At 42.2% G+C, this 21,901-nt stretch overlaps 1 protein-coding gene across 1 annotated transcript; it reads left to right on the forward strand.

Moving 5' to 3' along the window:
- The first annotated feature begins 142 nt into the window (after positions 1–142).
- arsb (arylsulfatase B) lies at positions 143–21,652 on the forward strand. Its single transcript, XM_023961006.2, has 8 exons — positions 143–610; positions 4,377–4,563; positions 5,729–5,919; positions 7,049–7,256; positions 8,933–9,176; positions 10,827–10,897; positions 19,950–20,081; positions 20,810–21,652. The coding sequence occupies exons 1-8, from the start codon at positions 347–349 to the stop codon at positions 21,073–21,075; spliced, it is 1,563 nt and encodes a 520-aa protein (XP_023816774.1). The 5' UTR covers positions 143–346; the 3' UTR covers positions 21,076–21,652.
- The last annotated feature ends 249 nt before the right edge of the window (positions 21,653–21,901 follow it).

Below are 21,901 nucleotides of genomic sequence, written 5' to 3' on the forward strand. Positions count from 1 at the left end.
TTTGCAATACAAAAAAAATGAATGTTGTTTTACCTCAAAGTTATTTTAATTCAAATAATTTTTGTGAACATATTTTTCTTCTTTCCTCATTCGAGCTTCCATACAACCGTTCTTCACATCCAAGCCTCTGATTGGCTGTCACGCTGGAGGAGGGGTTTTTAACCTGCTAAACAAGGAAGTGCCTTTTTTCAGTCACAAGATGCTTTCCTTTAAAAGTGGCATTTCCTTCTAGTGACACAGACTTGGTTCCGACTGGACATCAACACTCTGCTTCTGTTTCAGCTCGTTTTCTGTCTAAATAACTTCCTCGTTTCACTTTTCTGGACCGGAGCGCGCGCGCTTGAAGATGGGAGTCGGAGGTAAAAGTCGCGCGGTCAACTGGATGATGATCGTGGTCATGATCCTCCCGGTAACGTTAGCGGCTCCGAGGCCGCACATCGTCTTCATCATGGCGGATGACTTCGGCTGGAACGATGTGGGCTACCACAACTCCGAGATCAAGACCCCGAACCTGGACCTGCTGTCCGCCAAAGGCGTCCGCCTGCAGAACTACTACGTGCAGCCGCTGTGCAGCCCGTCCAGGAACCAGCTTATGACGGGCAGGTACCAGGTGAGGCATCAAGTTTATGGATATTAGGTTTTGTTTTAAAATAATTTGAGATACCAGGTGAGACCCGCTAGTTCTGCTCCTAAGAAAACGTTACTTTTTTTAAAAAAAAAATTACAATATTATATTTAGCGTGCATCATGTATAGAGATCCAATGCAATTCATATTTGTTGGAAAATTTATATAGGTCCGTAACAATGTTATAACTTCATTTTCCCAAAGGAGCCAGCACAATTACAATCTTCTCATTTTAAGAAGTCATTGGAACCCAGGATCGTCTGTACCCACTGTTGTGGAATGTGGATGTGTATGTGCTAGAGCCGCGCGCCTGTGTGTAAGAGAGTGGAGAGCGCGTGGAGCGCTGGAAGGAGGGGGGGCAGCGGAAGTGTGTTGGGTTCGCGCATTCATGTTGTGTGTTAAGGAGGAAGGAGAACGATAATAAAAGGTTTCCCCCAGAATAAATGCTATTGACTCTTTATTAACCCGTTCTGGAGAATCTGAGGGTCCAAACGAGGAAATGAACCCCGAAGGAGGATCCGTTGAAGGTCTCCCCCGCGCTTCTGACAAAAAAAGTAATCACCATAAAGGTTCAACACCACGCTCGCCCATTTAGCTGGAAATCTTTTCAAAAACCGCCCGGTTGCGATAAAAGCCCTTGAGTTTGGCCTGAATGGAGCGGTCACCCCAAATATGAATCCAATCGGTGACCTCGCTTCCCTTCCACTGACTGGTCTCAGCAGCATCATCCGCCATGGTTGATGTTTATGTTCTCGTTCCCGCTTACTTCAACGCAGCATGATGACGTTTGTAGCGTATCGATGACGTACGGGTCGAATACACGTGGCCTGGCCGTTCAGACGGAGGTCGCATTTGAAAAGATCGGATCTGTGTCGTTCAGACTGTCATGAAAAGATCAGATACATAGGGGCAAAAAAATCAGAATTGGGTCGTTTCAGCCTGCAGTGTGAACGTAGTCTAAAATGTTACTTTGACTCTATAACATGTAAGAAGCTTCACACATAACCCGTTCAGTTTAATTCAGAGGAAAATGATGGACATCACACTGCTCTCATTAAATATGATTTACTTTTTTTGTAAATGTGCAAATGTATTTTCATGAAACTACAACCTTATTGTTGTAAGAAAAAAAAAGACATTTTAGATAAATAAATAAAAAGTCTTGTGAAAACCACTTAATTTTCGCAACATTTTCTACTTCTTTCTCATAATTGAATCGGTTAGTTAAAAAGGGGCCCAAGTCCACAATTTTTCAAAGTAGAGATTTTGTATGTTCCCTTGGCCTTCAAGGGAAAAGCTATCTGATTATGTGCACAAAAGTTGGGCCTTTCTTGCATGGGTTTAGCTTTATCCCATAGATGGCAGCACTAGTTATCCAATATGGCAGCGCCCCTATTTAATTCAAGAAGGGCCCAAGTCCAGAGATTTTAGTTTGCTAGTCCTCTGAAATTACAAAAGTGAGGTGCTTCATATCAGAGCATTTGTAAGCTATGAACTGGTGCTAAATCTGGGTATAGTATTAATCATTTGGTGTAGCATCCCTTAATGCTATGCAATTAAAATCATTTCCTGGAAAAACAAACCTCTAGGACTTGGGCCCCTTTTGAACTAACCAAATTCAATTCTAAGACTTTGTCACACTTTTTTTTTTTAATTGACTTTCATCATTTTGGAGTCAGTTTGTGACAAACCTCCAGTCCCGTATGCGTTAAATACAGACATTTGTCTTTTGTTTTATTAAAACAGTATAGCTTATGTAAAATACTTTTACATTTACCAGCTTGTTTGATGGTTTCCCATTGCAGTGTTTGGTTTGCCTTCATTTCAGTTGGATTTCTTTTGCTGTTCTGCACATTAGCAGCTCAGACAGGAACATTGCAGCAGACAGACGACAGCTTTTTGCCTCAACAGGGTGTTGTGCAAACGATGAGCAGTTTTGTTAACACGGCTACCTACTCATCCTTCTGCAGCAGAGCCAGTTCTCATCGTCTGTATACAAAAATATAACTTTTTCATTTGTAAATCTGTCCTCCGACACTTTAGGAAGATTTTCACCAATGGACCAAATGTCCAGAAGATTTTTTTTTTAAACTTCTTTCATGTCACGCAGCCACTACGCACATTTTCCATGGATAAAAATTGGTCACACGTGAAAATAAGTGGCAAAAGTAAATAGTGTATACTTTTATATAGCGCTTTTTCTACCCACAAGGCCCAAAGCGCTTTACAGTCACGCACTGGTGGCGGCTCCGCTGCCGAACACTGGGGCCAACCTCCCTCCAGAGGTAAGGTGGGGTTCAGTGTCTCACCCAAGGACACATCGACATGGGTGTGCAAGGCGGGAATCGAATCTGCAATCTTACGATCATGGGTCGACCGCCCTACCGCTGCACTACGGCCGCCCCTAAGAAAGGCTGTGGTCTTTACGTGAAATTTTCACAAATGCATAATGAATAAACCACGCTAAGAACACGTACATCAATGTAAAACATGAACCGTGTGTGATTATTGTGCAGTTTGTATGCAATTCATTAGTGATTCATACTCCGTACGCGTGATATTAAAGTTACACATCTGATGTCTGTTAGATATGCGTGGAACAGTCGTAGATAACCTCAAATGTGTGTATGCATGTTGCAAAGTTCACCCACAATTGAGTAGGAGTTACGTAGTAATTGTGTGAAATCTACAACATATTTCTCAACCGACCAGGAATTTTGAACGGCTCAAAACTGAACAAGAAGGGGCTGCATTTCCAGAAGATGAAGCAGGGTTGAATGCTATATTGCTGGATAAAAAATAAAACTTAAAGGGTAATTATTAGCAAAAAGAAAGAAAGAACGAACTGATCAAAGTTGCCAGCGCCGGGTATCAAACCAGCGAGCTTCTGCACCAAGGGTTCCCCATGTATTTCAATGAAGGCAAAAATCCTGGAATATCTTGAAACATTCAAGGATTTGAAGAACCAAAAGTCATTTCTGGAAAAAGCTGAAAGAGCTGAACATTTGAATAGTTGAATGGTTAAAATAGCTGAAAAAGTGAAGGAGTTAAGCGGCAAAAAATACCAGAAGATACTATAATAAAGAAAGAGAAACAGAAAAAACTACAGGTTGAACGCTTTATAGTATTCAACCCATTAACGTAAAGACATCAGCGCACATCGAGGAAGGACATTAGGTAAATCACGCATGTATCACAAAAGATAGAAATGCCATCCTTGGAGAATGTACGTGACGACGGTGTGACACGGACTTCACAAACATTTATTGTTCTGAACAGCATCACAAAAAGACAAATAAAGGAAGTTCATCCTGTGGATTTTTCACCTCTGTATCCCTTAAACTTTAAGTCAAATTCATCAGATAAGACATGATTTTGAAGTAAACTACATCCCTTGCTGCCAACAGTTCCAGGAGTGGATCCTCCTGAAATGTGACCGTGCCATGGAAAAACAACTCGCAGTGAGCATGCTCAGTTGATCACAGCACTGCAGGAAGTCGTGTCCAGAGAGGCCAGAAAGTACTTTACAATTCCTTAAGAGTTATTGTTGCTAAACGTTGCTTTAAAAGCAACAAGTTATTCTCCTCGTAGTATTTATATCAGTCGTTTTATCAGAAACATGTCGCCAAAATCCACAAAACGGACCGCCTGATGGTCACTAAAGTCATAAAAAAAACGTTGCTTCCTGTTGAGTTTTCTGCGGTGCGATTGCCTGACATTCTCTTTGCTTTCGTGTTCCTGCGCCGGCAGATCCACACGGGCATGCAGCACCAGATCATCTGGCCGTGTCAGCCCTACTGCGTCCCTCTGGACGAGAAGCTGCTGCCCCAGCTCCTGAAGGAGGCGGGCTACGCCACCCACATGGTGGGCAAGTGGCACCTGGGCATGTACAAGAAGGACTGCCTGCCCACCCACCGAGGATTCGACTCCTACTTCGGTTTGTTTGGAGCCATTTCTTCTCTACTCTTGGCGACGACATACTGCAGCCTACAGGAGCTCTAAAAGTGTCCATTCAAATAAAATGGATGCAAAATTGAATTCAACTTAACGGATCTCACACAGGAGAAATTCACCTCAGCTTAAGGGGAAAAAGAAGGATAAAAACAACCAATCTCCAACCAACTAAACACGTAAATAAATAAACAAACAAATAATTCTTAGGGGACCAAAATAAGACACTATAAATAAGGTCATCCTAAAGGTCAAATATAATTAGAAAAAGAGCAGCCTATTCCAGTTTTTTATATAGATAAATACTATTTTATATCCATTTTCAGAGCCATTTTATACAGTTTCAGTGATTAAAAAAAACCCATTTTGAATTGGATTTTTACGAGCCAGTTCTAGAGAATTAAATTAATTGATTGATTCATTTTATTTCGAGCAATTTCTTTTAAAAAAAAATCTAAATTTATTAGGAAACAGAGAAAAGAAAAGAAAATTATGCTATTTTCATGACTTCATAACTACTTGTAATCATAAATGGAGATATTTTCATTTCCATATAAAGTATATGACACATTGAATCCATTTTAGATCAAGTTTCTCAACTTGAGTTTGATTTGTTGTTTGAAAGGAAGTGAGAAAATGTGAACATGAACAATTCAGTCCTCATTATAATTTACTTCCCTTTTTTTTCAATAGAATTAAGTAAATTTGATCAAAAAAAGAACTCTTTTTCATAAGACTGATCTGACTAATTCTGCAAAAGTTTAAAAGTATTTACTGCTTAAAAGTGTTCAATAGTTTAAGTAAACACTTGATTTTCTAATAAAGTCAAATTAATCGATTTGTGGGGACTTCAGTAACTAAATGTTAAAACACTGCATGTTTATTTTTTATTTTTTACATGCTTTGTTTTTAAAAATAATCTCAATTTAGGAGTTTTATTTTGAAGAGATGCAAATAAATTATAAATAAAAGAAGAAAAATCTGTTTATCATGATTAAAATAGTTTTACAGAATTAAGGTGGCGCCAAAAATGTGCTTAAACTACAACAAAATCCATTATTATTATTATTGTTATAAAAAAATGTTTTTCTTTCAGATTCGATGATTACATCAGCGCAAAAACGTGTCATCTTTGATTCCCCGTAACCCAGGTTACTATTTGGGCAGCGAGGATTACTACACGCACACCCGCTGTTACCCCATCACCGCCCTCAACCTGACCCGCTGCGCGTTGGACCTGAGAGACGGCGAGGAGGTCGCCACGGCGTACAAAGGAGCTTATTCCACCGAGCTGTTCAGCCAGCGAGCCGTCAGCGTCATCGCCAAACACAACGCCAGCCAGGTGACTCCCTGACGCCTTAAACCGCCGCCGAGCCAAAGGAGTCGACGCAAAGAGCTTCGGCTTTTCTGCTGCTGTGCAGAAAATAAAGTATTTATATCCTATTTGTTTATGAAACTATGCAAATAAATGAAGTACTGGTGGATGGATAGATGGATGGATGGATGGATGGATGGATGGATGGATGGATGGATGGATGGATGGATCGACATACTTTAATAATCCTGAGGGTTATTGTTTAGTCTGCCAAAAACTACACACAAGTTAAAAATAGAATAAAATAAATATTTTTTTAATTAATAAAAGAAGTCAATAAAATTTAAAAATACAGAAATCTATCAAGTAAAAATAAATAAGTTACTCAAATGTATGAATATATCTACATATATATCTACAGATAAAGGCTTTAAAATGCGTCTCCACTCTCTGATTAACGTCTAATGAACAATCTAAAGTTATTTACTGAATCTTAATGACTTCAATTTTCATAATTCAAGTAAAATGCAATATGGATGTAATCAGTCCAACTTCATTTGTCATTATTTCTGTAAAGAATCTCTTCATAAACTCCGTACTTGTCATTTTTTCACAATAATTGTCCATAATTAATTTTTTTATGTTTTAAAATATTCATCAAATATCTCAAAAACTCAATTCTATCAGCTCTTAATACTGCAAAACAAATAAAAATCAAACATTTTTTCCTAATGCAATCTATTTACTGTTGCTTTACCATAATTACTTCCCATTATTGACGCATAAAAACAGGTTTCTCCATTCTATGCTTGTACTTTTATGATCGCAGTTCCTGAGTTTAATGTAATTACAAATAATTTTTGTGTGTTTTTTTTAAATTATACTCTTTCATTTTTGTCTTAGACGTCTGGATCATGTGGCGTTACATCTAATCTTTTAACGTTTTGTTTTTTAACCATAATGGCAGAAAGTAGCTTCCGTACATTAAGCTCTTATGTTCTATTTTTCTTAAAGAAATTATGATTGAACTAGATGTCGTTTGGAGATAAAACTGAAGCAAAAACTGTTATTTAAGATTATTTTATGGCTTTTTTGTGCAGCTGTTTTCTGTCAGCATCTCATGTTTTCTTTCCTTTGTTCTGCTCTTCATCGTCAGCCGCTGTTCCTCTACGTGGCGATGCAGGCGGTCCATGAGCCTTTGCAGGTGCCGGAGCGCTACGTGACCCCCTACAGTTTCATCAAAGATGTCAGCCGCAGGAAGTACGCCGGCATGGTGTCGGCCATGGACGAGGCGGTGGGCAACATCAGCCTGGCTCTGCGGCAGGCCGGACTCTGGGACAACACGGTCCTCGTGTTCTCCACCGGTACGTTGCTGTTCCAATCATCCCGATGAATCGTGGGAACACAAATCAACTGCTGTTTAGGACAGAAACAAACCACGTTTTTCTCCTGGATCCATCAGACTGTCATTTCTGTTCATTTTTTTAAGTAGTTTTAAAGACCCACTCCCGTGAGAATTGTGTTTTTTGTGGTTTTAATATGTTTTTGTTGCATTTTTTACATGATGGACATTTGTTAAGAAAATTAGCTTAAATTTGAATTTCTGAGTATTTTTTTTCCATTCAAATCATGAATCAGGAGCAGACGGAAAGATGCAGTTTGAAAATGCACTGCTCCACTCTATTCTGATGCTTCCACTTGTTTTTGTGTGAGCTTCCGATTGGCTCTTAACTGTGCAGCTGGACAGCTCCGATATCGCTCGGCGTTTTATTAGCTACGCTAATGTTAGCTTGGGCTTGTGAGGCGCTGGTCGCTAGCATGAGATAGAGTAAACAAAGGGATGCTGGGAAATTAGCTAGGCTAACATCCGCGCCAACAGTCCCGCCCAAAGTCAAAAAGCAAATTTCTAATGAGTTCCTGCAGCTCTGCAGAAAATATGTTTTAAAAATGACGATTTTAGGGTTTTTAGCAAAAAACAGCAGAACCGTAATTAAAAGCCCACTGGGAAGCTTTGAAAATAGATCAAAAGATGACCTGAGTGGAACTTCAAATAAAGAACTCCTAGTTTGTATTACTGCAGTTTTCCTCTAGAGGGCAGTGTTTTTCTGCCTTTGAAGGCTCTGCTCTAACAACAGTTAAAGTCATGTTTTTGATTAAAGAAAGACGTTTGGCTTCAAACACGCCATCTAAACATGCGCCTCTTTGCTTTCCCACATGTGAAACGAGTAAAAACTCTAAAACGGGTTATTTTTAGAGGTGTTTAAAGGGGTCATTAGAAGGAACAATGCTGTGAGTGTTCTGACGTCTGTGGATGGAGAGACCAGGTGCTCTCTTTCATTGTTCCTCAACCAGAATCCCCTGAATGATTTGCCAACTCGCACATATTCCGAGGATTCTGGTATAATCTGGAAAACCCGATGGAGGACATAAACAAATAATCTCAAATGTGAACAGAATTAGTTGTAAACTGTGCGGGAAATTCAGCGGGGGAAGTTAGAAGTGGCCAAAGCATCTTGCAAAGCCATTAGGGGTAAATGAAACAGACTACTTCCTGGATATGTGATGGGAATAATTAGCCTGCCTGGATGGGATTGGTCAATGTTAAACAATAACAGCAGCTATGGAATTGATCAGCCTGTGGTTATTAACTGTTCTGAATTTTTACATTTTTAAAAAAAAGATTCGACCTCTGGTGGGATTGTTTGCTTTAAAACTTCCGAAAAATTGTAGTCATGTAAGGTTTAATAAGATAAAAATGTGAAAACAGAGACTTTATTTTAAACTTGTGACTGCATGTAAGGATCGTCCAAAGTCTGGCTCATCCTGCCTGATTTGAGAATTACAGAAATTTTTATACAAATCTGTCCAAATCACAAATCATTGTAAGATTTATCTGTTAATACAGTAAAAATGCTCGTATAATAAAATAAATGTGCATAGAATAAATAGCTAGCTTGTACGGTATTACCACACCTCGTTAACGTCTGCGTGTTGTCTTTACTGACTCTGATGCTCTGGTTTTTTGGGGTCTGTTGTACAGATAACGGAGGTCAGACGAGAGCAGGTGGCAGCAACTGGCCTCTGAGGGGCAGGAAGTGGGCGCTGTGGGAAGGGGGCATCCGCGGGGTCGGATTCGTCAGCAGTCCATTGTTGGAAAACCCCGGAACCGTTAACAACGAACTCATGCACATCTCCGACTGGCTGCCCACGCTTGTCAGATTGGCGGGAGGCAGCACTAGCGGGACCAAGCCTCTGGACGGGTTTAACATGTGGAACACCATCAGGTGAGAGGATTGGGGGCTGCTCGCTGCTCGTCACAGATTTGTTTGTTTTGGGTTGATCTACATTGAGTTTTCAGCTTTTTCCATCTTTGATACATTTGTAGTCACCCAATCTACTGTACTACCATAAACCTAAACTACCATAACTTTTCAACCATTTACGCAACTAACGTAAATCCAACGGATTGTCAGAATGAGCAGCTGGATGGCCTTGTTGGTTGGGAGTAGGACTGGCACCCAAGAAATCAGGCGTTGTTTCCCAGGGGACTCAATAAGCTTCATCGAGTGTGGGTCTTTGGGCAAGATCTTTCATGCTACGGCCTAATTGTGTAGCTACAAGGGGGCCCAGGTCTGGGTCTCCCTGTGCCGGTCTCCAGTCCAGGTAAAATACAGGGTTGTGTCAGGAAGAGCATCCGCCATAAAACTCTGCCAAAACCACTCTTTGACGTGCCGTAACTCTTGGTCCATTAAGCTAGCCGCTTTTCTCGGATGTCGGAATCGGCTAAATTCACGATGATTTCAGAAACACTACTGTAAAGTGCTGCATATGGCTTTGGCTGCTTTTCCCCATGCTTTAGTATCTGCTGGAACTACGTTAATTACGTAAATGGTAGTCAAAGAATTTCAACTTCGGTATTAAAGGGTTTCACCCCCAGTAAAGTTGTCACGGAATAAATAATTAAAGAGACAAATCATTTTCTAGAATGAGACTAAGTCTCATTTACCCTTTGGATTATATGGAGGCCAACTTGCTTTTGCAGTAAGTCCCCTAGTGGTTACTTTGTGCACTCTTCCGGCTGTTCCTTTTGTTTTTAAATCAGCTTCAAACAGGAAGTTAAAGTGTTGTCCCCGTTATGGTCTTTCTTTTTATTGCAGACTGCGTGGCCTGTCTTCCTGACTCCGGCATCCTTTTTCTTTTGGGAGCCATGTCTTGTTCAATAGGACCTTTGTTACCGTGGCGATGAGAGGAAGAGAAAAGGAAATTCCATCAGTCGTTCTTCTACAAATCTGCTCTCCTTTCATCCTTTTCTTTCCCGCTCTATTAGATCAGCTAACTCGGTTTCAATCTTTTTCTGTAGACGCACATATTTAGGTCAAGTAATTCTTTTAAAAATACTAAACTGAGTTACGGACTCAGCTGAACTTTCGTGACTTGGAAACTTCCATCTTTGTCTGAGCTGTCAGAGAGTTCCACTGCGAGAGAAAACGTAGTGCGGACGCAGAGAATGAGGACAAATTGAGGCCTGCAGCAGAAAATCAAGGCTTAACCTGGACCACTAATGACCACTCACTTCTCCATGTGATCCGATTGGCCGACAATCACGTCAGCTGACCGCCGGGCGCTGCCGTTTGAGCTCCGCAACAATGCCTGGCCTGCAGCGGGGTTCGCAGTTTCCGTTTGTTTACAGAAAACAGTCGAACAGAGGAAAACGCCAACGCGGGCGGCGCTGCGCAGAGCCAGAGTTATTTTAGTTGTGTTATCTGAGCGTTTGGTCAGTGCGTTTTCTTTGTGGTCACAGGCTGGCAAACAGCAGCCAGCTGCTTCACATTTACAGACCCCAGAGGCTTTTGCAGCGCATGAGTCAGGCCCGGCGGTTTGTGTGCTGCCTGTGTTTCCATGTGTTTAACAGGAACGCTGCCTTTATCTCCCAGCAAAGGCTTCGCCTCACCCAGACTGGAGCTGCTGCACAACATCGACACTCTCTATGAGGACACGTCTCCATGTAAGTTCACCCCCCCTCCAAAGACCAATTACTGCCACCTATTGTCTCAGTTCGGAAGGTAATTGTGAAGTGTGAAAGTCTGACGGCTGGTTTCCATCACCGCACTTCATAACAGTCATTTCTATAAAACCAGCCTGTTAGGTTGAGAGTCGCAAATAAACTTTTGCTTTTCTGACGTCGCAGAGACCATGAGAGAAAAACATTTGTTTTAGGAAGCAAACCATGGAGATGAAACAGTAAAATCAGCTCAATCTAATAAAGAAATGTTTGTTCGTTTCATATGTAACCCTCTCCAGGCTTTGTTTATGCTACGGTCACAAATACAACTGCAGCTGCCAGATTTTTGGAAAACTGTTGACGTGGTCAAAGTAGACAGCGGCTGTCAGTCTGTAATGGCGGGGATGACGCCATTTCCGAATCAGGTGACAGCGTGGCTGCCACAGGGCGGTGGCAGCCGGATCGTCACCCGGCACCAGCTCTGATTGGACAATGTGAAAATGTCTCCGGACAGCGGAGAGCCACCGACCACCAGCCACCTGGTAGCCCGAGGTTGTACAAGAAGCGGGCCATTCTGCACTACTGGTCAATCGCAACTCAGATTTTGAGCACACGTCATTATCTTGTCAATTGTCGACAGCATGAGTCCCAATAAACCCAGCAAGGGCAAAGCCCCAGTGCCCAAGAAAAAGAAGGTCCATGGGGTCAAACCACAGCCGGAGTCTTAATACAAACGCAGGACCTATGGTGGCTGGGATCACCAGATCGACATCTGGTCATCGCTGTGCCGCTGGCCCATGTCAAGATCCCTCGTCGAGCCCCCGTGCTGCAATTTCAAAAAAAACGGAAGGTGGCTGTGGGACAGCAGCATGGAGGCAAACGGGTGGTACTGTAAAATCGCCAGATCATCCAATCAGACACTTTTGTGGACATGGAGACCCTCCTATCAGTCGGTTACTGCACTGCTGCCTTCTTGCCACCTGCCTGTCACTGGACTGCCACCGCACGACCTCCAGGCGGCCACTGACCGATGTCAAAAAACATAAAACTAAAAACCAAACAAATAGGTTCATACATCCAACACTGACAACATGTTAAAAGTGAAGGTAGAAGTTAACATTCCTTAGATCATTCATGTTTAAAACCCCCTTGGATCCCTTTCAGAGTCACAGGGCTGCTGGAGCCTATCGCAGCTACCGTTGGGTTGGTGAAGGCGTGGTACATCTTGAACAAGTGGGCAGTCTGTTGCAGGGCCCCGCACACATGCACACCTGAGGGCAATATAAAGACACCAATTATCCCACTCATGCACAAGGAGAACAAACCCCTGCACCAGTTTGCAACCATGACTAAGATTAAAGTTGTCAACAGAGTTGCTTGTTGCCATTATCTGTCCTGCAGCTAGGTGTGTGAAATTTTTTCTCCGCATTTGACCCATCCCCTGTGGGAGCGGTGAGCTGCAGACACAGCTGGGCTCGGGAACCATTTGGTGGTTTAGATCTCCCAACCATTGGGTCGCATTGGGTATGAATCGGCCTGAATTTGAACTCACGACCTTCCAGTCTCAGAGCCGACACAACCACAAGGCCAATGAGCTGGTCATAGGAAGGAAACTCAAAGACGAGCAGCGACAGTTTGAAAGGCGATACCTGCTCTCGTTTTGTAGAAGTAAAATACTTGTTTTCATATACCCCAAGTATCAGGGCGAATGGGAATAAAAGGTCAGGAATATACTGTATCTTGGAGTTTACCTACTGTATAGGGTTTGTAAAACAGAGGCTCAACTAGGAAAGTTTTGGGTGATGTGAGTGTTGGCCACAGAAAAGCTGGATGGGGTCAACAAATGTGCTCCAGTACAGCTTAGTACAGATTGTCTGGTGGGAGTACACTCTAAATTTCTACAGAAAGCGTTTGGAAAAAGTCCCTTGATGGGTCTAAAAATCAACTTCATGTTGTGACAAAAGTGGCTAAGCTTCTAAAAAGAAACCATAAGACTTTAAGTGGAGGCTCCCAAGCAAGATTTGAAATGTATCTGCCGACGACAGCGATGGCCTATAGAAGCCGGAGGTGACAGATACCTCATGTTATGAGAGTCTTCACCTCCTCCTCCTCCTCCTCCTCTGTGCTCATGCTGTGTGTGATATGTTATTCTTCTTTCCTGCCGTTGTAAATCTGCTGTTCCCTCTCCTCCCAGCGTGCTCACAGGAATCAAAGCCTTATTGTTTGAAGCTGAACTCAAACACCAGACTCAAGGCGAAGTGAGCCTAAGAATAGAACCTTACAAAACATTTGACCAAACCTGCATTATGTTGTTGATCTATTGTTTGAGTTTGAAGTTAGCTAAAGGCTTTTGTTTGGACTTTTATGTACAGGTTTTATTAATGGGATGTGTAAAACTCCTCATTAATCCGCCTCTGATTTCCTTCAGTCTTCGTTGAAATCCATAGGCTGGGTGTGTGTGCACCATTAACCTCTGATTGTAGGGAGGTTTCCTGGAAACGGGTCTCATGACTGAACACACATCGGAAACCCAGCTGAGCTGACTCTTTCTCAAACCACTTATTAATTTGTGGACCAAACCACGTCTATCTCAAGGGAGTTCCAGCAACTATTTCTGACTTTTGAGGGGAATGCTTCACCTTTGCTGTACACTTTAATTTTTGAAATTCCTCACAGATGTACCACAATGGCCCAGTGGGTCACCCAGAGCAGATGTGGACCTTTTGATCCACCAAAAAAAAAAGGAATCAGTTTCAGATTTCTCCACCAGAAGTACAGTAGTTTTCCATCTCAGTACCACATGTGGTATAATTTGACAGTCCAAAGTAAAACTCAGATGTTTTCTCTGGTGTCTCTCTTTCAGGATTGTCAAAAAAAACTTTATTTGACCGGCATGAAAATCCAGGTTTAAAAGCACCTGTGAAGCATTACATGGCTTTAATTTTGGCTCCACACATGAGGAGGACTGGTTGCTGGTTAGAAACCAGCGAGGGAGGGGTTGTGTTTAGTCAGTGCTGTTGCTGCACTTCACAGTTGGTCGGAGGGATTTGAGAAAGTAGCGTCTGCATGGAGGACTTCCTTCTGACAATGAGGAAGAATAAGCAGTAGATCTTTATGATTGTGTGTAGATGGGTTTAGATCATTTATGATTGTGTGTAGATAGTTTTAGATCATTTATGATTGTGTGTAGATGGTTTTAGATCATTTATGATTGTGTGTAGATAGTTTTAGATCATTTATGATTGTGTGTAGATGGTTAGATCATTTATGATCGTGTGAAGTTTGTTTTAGATCATTTATGATCTTGTGAATAGATGGTTTTAGATCATTTATGATCGTGTGTAGATGGTTTTACATCATTTATGATCTTGTGAATAGATGGTTTTAGATCATTTATGATCGTGTGTAGATTGTTTTAGATCATTTATGATCTTGTTTAGATAGTTTTAGATCATTTATGATTGTGTGTAGATAGTTTTAGATTATGATCATGTATAGATGGTTTTAGATCATTTTATTATCTTGTGTATAGATGGTTTTAGATTATTTATGATTTTGTGTAGATGGCTTGAGATCATTTTAGATTGTGTTAGATTTGTGTTTTTTTTCTGTTTTTGTTTATTTCAATGTTTAAGTTCATAAAATAAATGACATAAAAGGAAGAAAAAACACCTTTGTTTTCTATGAAGCGCATCCCCCCCAAGATGCATGAATGCAGCAGCTACAAAACATTTGGATATTTTATTAAGTTGGCAAAAATAAAGCACCAACTTTAAATTTACAGCAAAAATAGATTCCCAATTATTTAAAAAAAAAAGTTATATCTTGCATTGGCAGATCGAGAAGTTTTTTCTTGTTTAAAAGCTGAAATGTCTTCTTTCTCTTTCGGCTTTTCCCATCAGGGGTCGCCACAGCGAATCATCCTTTTCCACTTCACTCTATCATGAACATCTTCTACCCTAACATTAGCCAACTTCATGTCCTCTGTTAAGACATCCATGTATCTCCTCTTTGGCCGTCCTCTTGCCCTCCTGCCAGGCAGCTCCATCTCCAACATCCTTCTACCAATATATCCACTATCCCTCCTCTGAACATGTCCAAACCATCTCAGTCTGGCTTCTCTGACTTTGTCCCTAACACAGGCAACATGAGCCGTCCCTCTGATGTACTCGTTCCTTATCCTGTCTAACCTGGTCACTCCTAAGGAGAACCTCAGCATCTTCATCTCCGCTACCTCCATCTCAGCCTCTTGTCTCTGTCTCACTGCTACCGTCTCTAACCCATAGAGCAGAGCTGGTCTCACCACTGTCTTGTACACCTTTCCTTTGAGTCTTGCTGGCACTCTTCTGTCACACAACACTCCTGACACTTTCCTCCACCCGCTCCAACCTGCCTGCACTCGCCTCTTCACCTCTTTTCCACACTCCCCATCACACTGAACTGTTGACCCCAAGTACTTAAACTCCTGCACCTTCTTCACCTCAGCCCCCTGTAACCTAACGCTTCTACCTTGATCCCTCTCGTTCAGACACATGTATTCTGTCTTACTACGACTGACCTTCATGCCTCTTCTTTCCAGAGCAAACCTCCACCTCTCTAGCTGTTCCTCCACCTGCTCTTTACTCTCACTGCAAATTACAATGTCATCCGCAAACATCATTGTCCAGGGAGATTCCTGTCTTACCTCGTCTGTCAGCCTGTCCATCAGCATAGCAAACAAAAAAGGACTCAAAGCTGATCCTTGGTGTAGTCCCACCTCCACCTTGAACTCCTCTGTCTGACCTACAGCACATCTCACCACCGTCATACTTCTCTCATACATGTCCTGAACTACTCTGACATACTTCTCTGCCACTCCAGACGACCTCATACAGTACCACAGCTCCTCCCTCGGCACCCTGTCATACGCCTTCTCTAAATCTACGAACACACAATGCAGCTCCTTCTGACCTTCTCTGTACTTTTCCATCAACATTCTCAAAGCAAAAATGGCATCAGTGGTGCTCTTACGGGGCATGAAACCATACTGCTGCTCACAGATCTCCACCTTCTTCCTAAGCCTGGCTTCCATTACTCTTTCCCACAGCTTCATTGTGTGGCTCATCAACTTTATTCCTCTATAGTTGCTGCAGTTCTGCGTGTCACCCTTGTTCTTAAAGATCGGGACCAGAACGCTTCTCCTCCATTCCTCAGGCATCTTCTCACTCTCTAGAATCCTATTGAACAACCTCGTTAGAAATTCCTCTCCTGTCTCTCCTAAGCACTTCCATACCTCCACAGGTACGTCATCAGGACCAACGGCCTTTCCGCTCTTCATCCTTTTCAGAGCCTTCCTAACCTCATCCTTTCCAATCTCTGCTACTTCCTGCTCCACAACAACCACATCTTCCTCCCTTCTTTCCCTGTCATTTTCCTCGTTCATCAGCTCCTCAAAATACTCCTTCCATCTTTTCTGTACACTCTCCTGGGTTGTTAGCACCTTTCCATCTCTGTCCTTAATCACCCTTATCTGTTGCACGTCCTTCCCATCTCTGTCTCTCTGTCTGGCTAGCCTGTACAAGTCCTTTTCTCCTTCCTTTGTGTCTAACCTGTCATATAGCTCATCGTAAGCCTTCTGTTTGGCCTTTGCCACCTCTCTCTTCACTCTACGCTGCGCTTCCTTGTACTCCTGTCTACCTTCTTCAGTCCTTTCTACATCCCACTTCCTTTTAGCCAACCTCTTCCTCTGGACGCATTCCTGTACTTCCTCATTCCACCACCAAGTCTCTTTACCGTCTTTCCTCTTTCCAGATGACACACCTAGCACCTTCCTACCTGTTTCCCTGATAATCTCTGCTGTAGTTTCCCAGTCCTCTGGAAGCTCATCCTGACCACCCAGGACCTGCCTCAACTTCTGCCTAAATTCCTCACAAGTTTCTTCATTCTGTAGCTTCCACCACTTGGTCTTCTTTTCTGTTTTCCCTCTCTTCTTCTTCCTGACCTCCAGAGTCATCTTACACACCACCATGCGGTGCTGTCTGGCTACACTCTCTCCTACCACCACTTTGCAGTCATTAACCTCTCTCAAATGACCTCGTCTGCATAGGATGTAGTCCACCTGAGTACTCCTACCTCCACTTCTGTATGTCACTCTATGTTCCTCTCTCTTCTGGAAGTAAGTGTTGACTACAGCCATTTCCATCCTCTTCGCAAAGTCCACCACCATCTGTCCCTCCAGATTCCTTTCCTTCACACCAAACCTGCCCATCACCTCCTCATCACCTCTGTTGCCCTCACCAACATGCCCATTAAAGTCTGCTCCAATAACAACTCTCTCTCCTCTGGGGATACCCTCTATGACCTCATCCAACTCACTCCAGAATCTCTCCTTCACTTCTAACTCACAGCCAACCTGTGGCGCATACCCACTGACTACATTCACCATCACCCCTTCAATTTCTAACTTTAGGCTCATCATCCTGTCTGAGACTCTTTTCACCTCTAGAACACTGTTTACAAACTTCCCCTTCAGAATCACTCCTACCCCGTTTCTCTTCCTATCAACACCATGATAGAACAGTTTGTATCCTCCTCCAATACTACGTGCCTTGCTGCCCTTCCACCTTGTCTCCTGCACACACAGTACATCTACCTTCCTTCTCTCCATCATGTCTGCCAGCTCTCTGCCTTTCCCTGTCATTGTGCCAACGTTAAGAGTCCCTATTCTCAAACCTATGTTCCTGCCTTTTCCCTTCTCTCTCTGGCCACGGGCCCTTCTGCCTCCCCTCTTTCTTCGACCAACAGTAGTCAAATTTCCACCGACACCCTGTAGGTTAACAGCATCGGTGGCGGTCGTTGTTAACCCGGGCCTCGACCGATCCGGTATGTCTAAAGTGTTGTGGATGATTCGCATGGTTACTTTGGCAATTTTTACGCCGGATGCCCTTCCTGACGCAACCCTCTCTATTTATCCGGGCTTGGGACCGGCACAGAGGCAACTGGCTTGCAACCCCTGTGGCTAGATTTAAAAAAAAAAAACAAACATTTCAGCTTAAAAGCTGAAATGTGCTGTATTTAAAATGTAATTCTATAAATTATATATATACATTTGAATTAAAATAAACTGTATTTACAGAAATTAGACACATCCTCCTGTTACTTATTTCACTTTTCTAGTGAAAAATGTAAAACCTCCTGTTTTTAAGGCAAAAACCCACTAAAAACGCTCCGTTAAGGCGTTAAGGCTTCACAACTCTGAAAAAGTCGAGTCTCCCATTTAGAGTTTTTGGAATGAGACTTTTCACAGCTTTACTGATCTCGGCGTTTACGTTTACGGCTGCTCATTACCATCTGAATCCCTCGCATGATTTATTGAATGGGTAAAGGACAACACTGGTGCTTTACAAGCGTCTGCCGTCGCGTTTTATGTTTGAATCTTTATGGTTGGCCGCAGAAGTGACAGGCAGCTTCTCTTCCTGCGTTCCAGGCTGGAATTTTTCTTTCTTTCCTCGCTAAGCCTTTTTCTTTGAGACCTCACTCTCCACATTTTTTCCCCGTAGTTTCCCTTCATGCTTCTTTAATTCATTGAAAGAGTTTGTTTTTAAACACGCTTTGCTCCAGCTTTTCTTTGCAGGGGTTTTCCTGAATTAATGGATCACTGAGGGGTCCCTGAACCTCTCGTTTGCCTTCGTTCAACCCCAACACCCCCTCTCTGTTGGCCGCTCATCTCTTTCTAGTAGTTTCTCTTTGCTGCTCCTTCCAGAGCCATTTGGTGGATGTTCTTGTGAGGGATCCAGATGCCTTGAGGCGCTCTCTCTCCTCTGCTGAAAGAGGGAACGACTGACATGTGCGCACAATGTGTATTTCTTGCGGTTTGAAGCAGGAGGGGGTGAAAAGCTGCCAAAATCCTAGAGGAATAAAAGAGTTTTTTGTGTTAAAAACGTCCGTTGGTGGGTTAAAAATGTTGATTTGCAGCAGGCAGCAACAGTAAGCTTCCTTTAATGTCATTAAACCGAGAGTCGAAGCTTTTATCTTGTGGTTAAAAGAGATCGGAAATGTTTCAACTCTCCAGTCGTGTTGCTGCGGTGGAAGCGGCTCAGATGGGAACGCAGGCTTTGCCGAGCGCGAGCTCGACTCTGTGGGGAAGAATGCGAGGAAGTGCTCGCTTTTGACAGCGCTCCGAGGCCGAAGTCGCTCACAAATCTGCTTAATCAAGACCATACTTCCAGGGTCAAGCGGGGCACGAACCCGAGAAGGCTCTTAAGGCCAGAGCCTCTTGTTTTTGGGGGAGCCAGACATGTGCGCTCACCTCTGGGAGACATCAGAAACAGCAGATGCCAGGAGGCTGCAGAACATTCTGGAGACCAGCAGAGCAACCATTTATTATTTAGTTTAGCTGTAAAAACTGTTATTTAACTCATTTGTAGATTTTTTAACTGAACTGCTTTAATGATAGAGAGACGTCACATGACACAACCTGTTTTTTCATCAAAATGGTGTTTTTGGTGTTCTTATAGCATTTTGTAGCTTTTTTCTGATGATGAAGGATATATTGAAAGAGAATTAAGCTTAAATTTGTATTTTGTAATTCAAATCATTGTGAATCTGCAACAAATGAAAAAAATCCCCTTTGAAAAGGGCGTATTTGTGACGTAGAAAATACGCTGGGCCGGGCCAATGTCTCCCTGCTCCGCTCCATTCCGATGCATCCACTTGCAGACGATTAGATCCACAAACGTCTTTGTTTTCCTCGTCTGAGCTGGAATCTGGATCAGAACTGTACGGCTGGATACCTCCAGTATTGCTCCATTTTTTGTTGCATCGCTGATGTTTGGTTGGGGGTGTGAGGGGCTGTAAGCTAGCGGGAGAGAGTATAAACAGATGGACACTGATGGTGAGGTTTGCAATAAAACACGGCGTCATATTAGTCTCCCGTATTAGTTACGACAACATCCACAAAGGATGTTTTGTGTCCACAGGTGGCCAAATATCATTCCGATCGGCAGTTTGTGTAGTTTTCTTTTTTTTTTTTAAGTGGAAAATCTGCACAATCAGCTTTGTCCTCTTCTCCCTGCAGGTCCTGGCAGGCAGCAACAGTTAACTTTGGCTCAGGGTTTTAGAGGCGAAACGTGGGCCAGATCCAGCTTCAATGTGTCCATTCACGCCGCCATCCGATACCTGAATTGGAAGCTGCTAACGGGATACCCAGGTCAGTATCCTGTCCTGGTTCCTAAAACATGTTTAGTCTGAAGCAGACAACAAAAGTGTGCCCACTTACAGGAAAGGTGCTCAGAATGTCAATAACAGAATTTTGCTTCCAAGTACCAAGACATTTTCAAAAACTTTCCAAGACTTTCCTTTAGATGCTGGTTGGGTTTTCTCTCCTTTTCAGTCTCGTTTTTGGGAGGTCTGATTTTCACCGTTGGTTTGGAAAGCTTGCTCTTTTTTAGGGGTGAAAGCTCACCTGAAATCTGGGATCTGACATGTGCACCGCTTGGTTCGGTTCATTTTAGGGTAAACAAAAAGTCCAGAAGTCAAGGAAGTAAACGACAAAAGCAGGGGTACGGTGAGGATTGAAATGAACTGCTCAGAGCGGGAAACTGAAAAAGCTGTTTGACGTTCAACACAATGTTCAAACAGATTAAAGTGGTGTCAAGAGAAGAGTCGAGCATTTTACTATTGTTAGCATTGTACCGCTACATCTTTCCAGCCATTCTTTTGTAAATTTGCTTTACACCTATTGTCCTTATTTAGCTTGAATTTAACTGTTTAGCATTTGTTTTTTGTATTTTTTTATAAGTATTTTTTTAAAAGTTTTAAGGATGAGAATTAAAGTCACAAGTATGCACAAGCGCTGGATGCTACTTCAGCTCCAGCTACAACAACAAAAAAGAGATCTTAAGGATTTTATTTTTTTTGCCATTTGTCTTAAACCAGGCTGTCCAACGTGGTTCCCCCGACCAGAACATAACACCTCTGAGTCCAGTTCCACCAGCGTGGATCCCCTGAAGCCTGTGATGCTGTTCGACATCCAAAAAGATCCAGAGGAGAGAAATGAGGTGTCGGCTCAGTTCCCCGCCGTTGTCGACTATCTCCTCACCAGACTTCAGTCTCATCTGAAAAATTCTTTGCCCATAAACTTTCCCGACGATGACCCCCGGTGTGACCCGGGTCCCTCTGGAGCCTGGGGTCCGTGGGCTTAGGTGAAAAGGATGGTGGAGACGTATTTGTACCTTTTTCATGTATTGCACTATTTGCAGGGAATGTCCTTTTGAAATTGTGTTGGATCATTGAAAAAAAAAAAAAAAAAAAAAAAAAAAAAAAAAAAAAAAACTGTTTACTTTTGCCAAATGCCAAACTGTCGTGATTACGGTCTGTATTATTTTTTTTTGTTTTGAGTGATTTATTCTTTTGTTTTGCCGCACATGTTGTCATGTCTTCTCTTTCGGGTCTTTGCACCTCCTTAATCTGCTGTTCAGAAGCTGCAGACATGGGAATGTTCCACAAACAACACAGAAGTAACAGGACATATTCATCCTGTGTGATTCCAGAATGTAGATTTGTTTATAATGGAAAACATTTATGAAATGCTTTATTTTTTAAACTTTACATACTGTTAAAATACAAATGTGGTTATGTATCAGAATTAGCAGTTTGAGTTTTTTATTCTCAGCAGTTTTTTTTAAGTATATTAACTTATAGAACAAAAAATGTATGAGAAGGGCGATTAAATGTAAGTCAGTGGATTTTTAAAGGCAACAAATAAATCAGAGAAATGTCTTTACAAGGCTTCTTAATTAGCATTTACAAATCAAAAGCATATTTATATTAAAACATTGGGAAATCAGATGCTGAAACATCTGTTTTTAAACCCCAGATTTATTTTTGGTATATTTAGTGTAAAATTAGCCAGTTTAACATGTTTCTTCAGATTATCAAAGGCATTTTATCAACAAAAAATAGATGGACAATTGTTAGCATTGGCACGCTGACTTTTGGTCCATTTGTTGAGATGTCTTCATTCTTTGT

The sequence above is a fragment of the Oryzias latipes genome, chromosome 12 (assembly GCF_053564925.1).
Source record: "Oryzias latipes strain Hd-rR chromosome 12, Olatipes_Hd-rR_3.1".
Classification (NCBI taxonomy): Eukaryota; Metazoa; Chordata; class Actinopteri; order Beloniformes; family Adrianichthyidae; genus Oryzias; species Oryzias latipes.

Excerpts from the sequence above, each read along its gene's own strand:
- arsb (XM_023961006.2), top strand. The coding sequence starts at position 347 with ATGGGAGTCGGAGGTAAAAGTCGCGCGGTCAACTGGATGATGATCGTG. Across the intron at positions 611-4,376 it reads TTATGACGGGCAGGTACCAG|ATCCACACGGGCATGCAGCA; the intron begins GTGAGGCATCAA and ends CTGCGCCGGCAG. Across the intron at positions 5,920-7,048 it reads CCAAACACAACGCCAGCCAG|CCGCTGTTCCTCTACGTGGC; the intron begins GTGACTCCCTGA and ends CTTCATCGTCAG.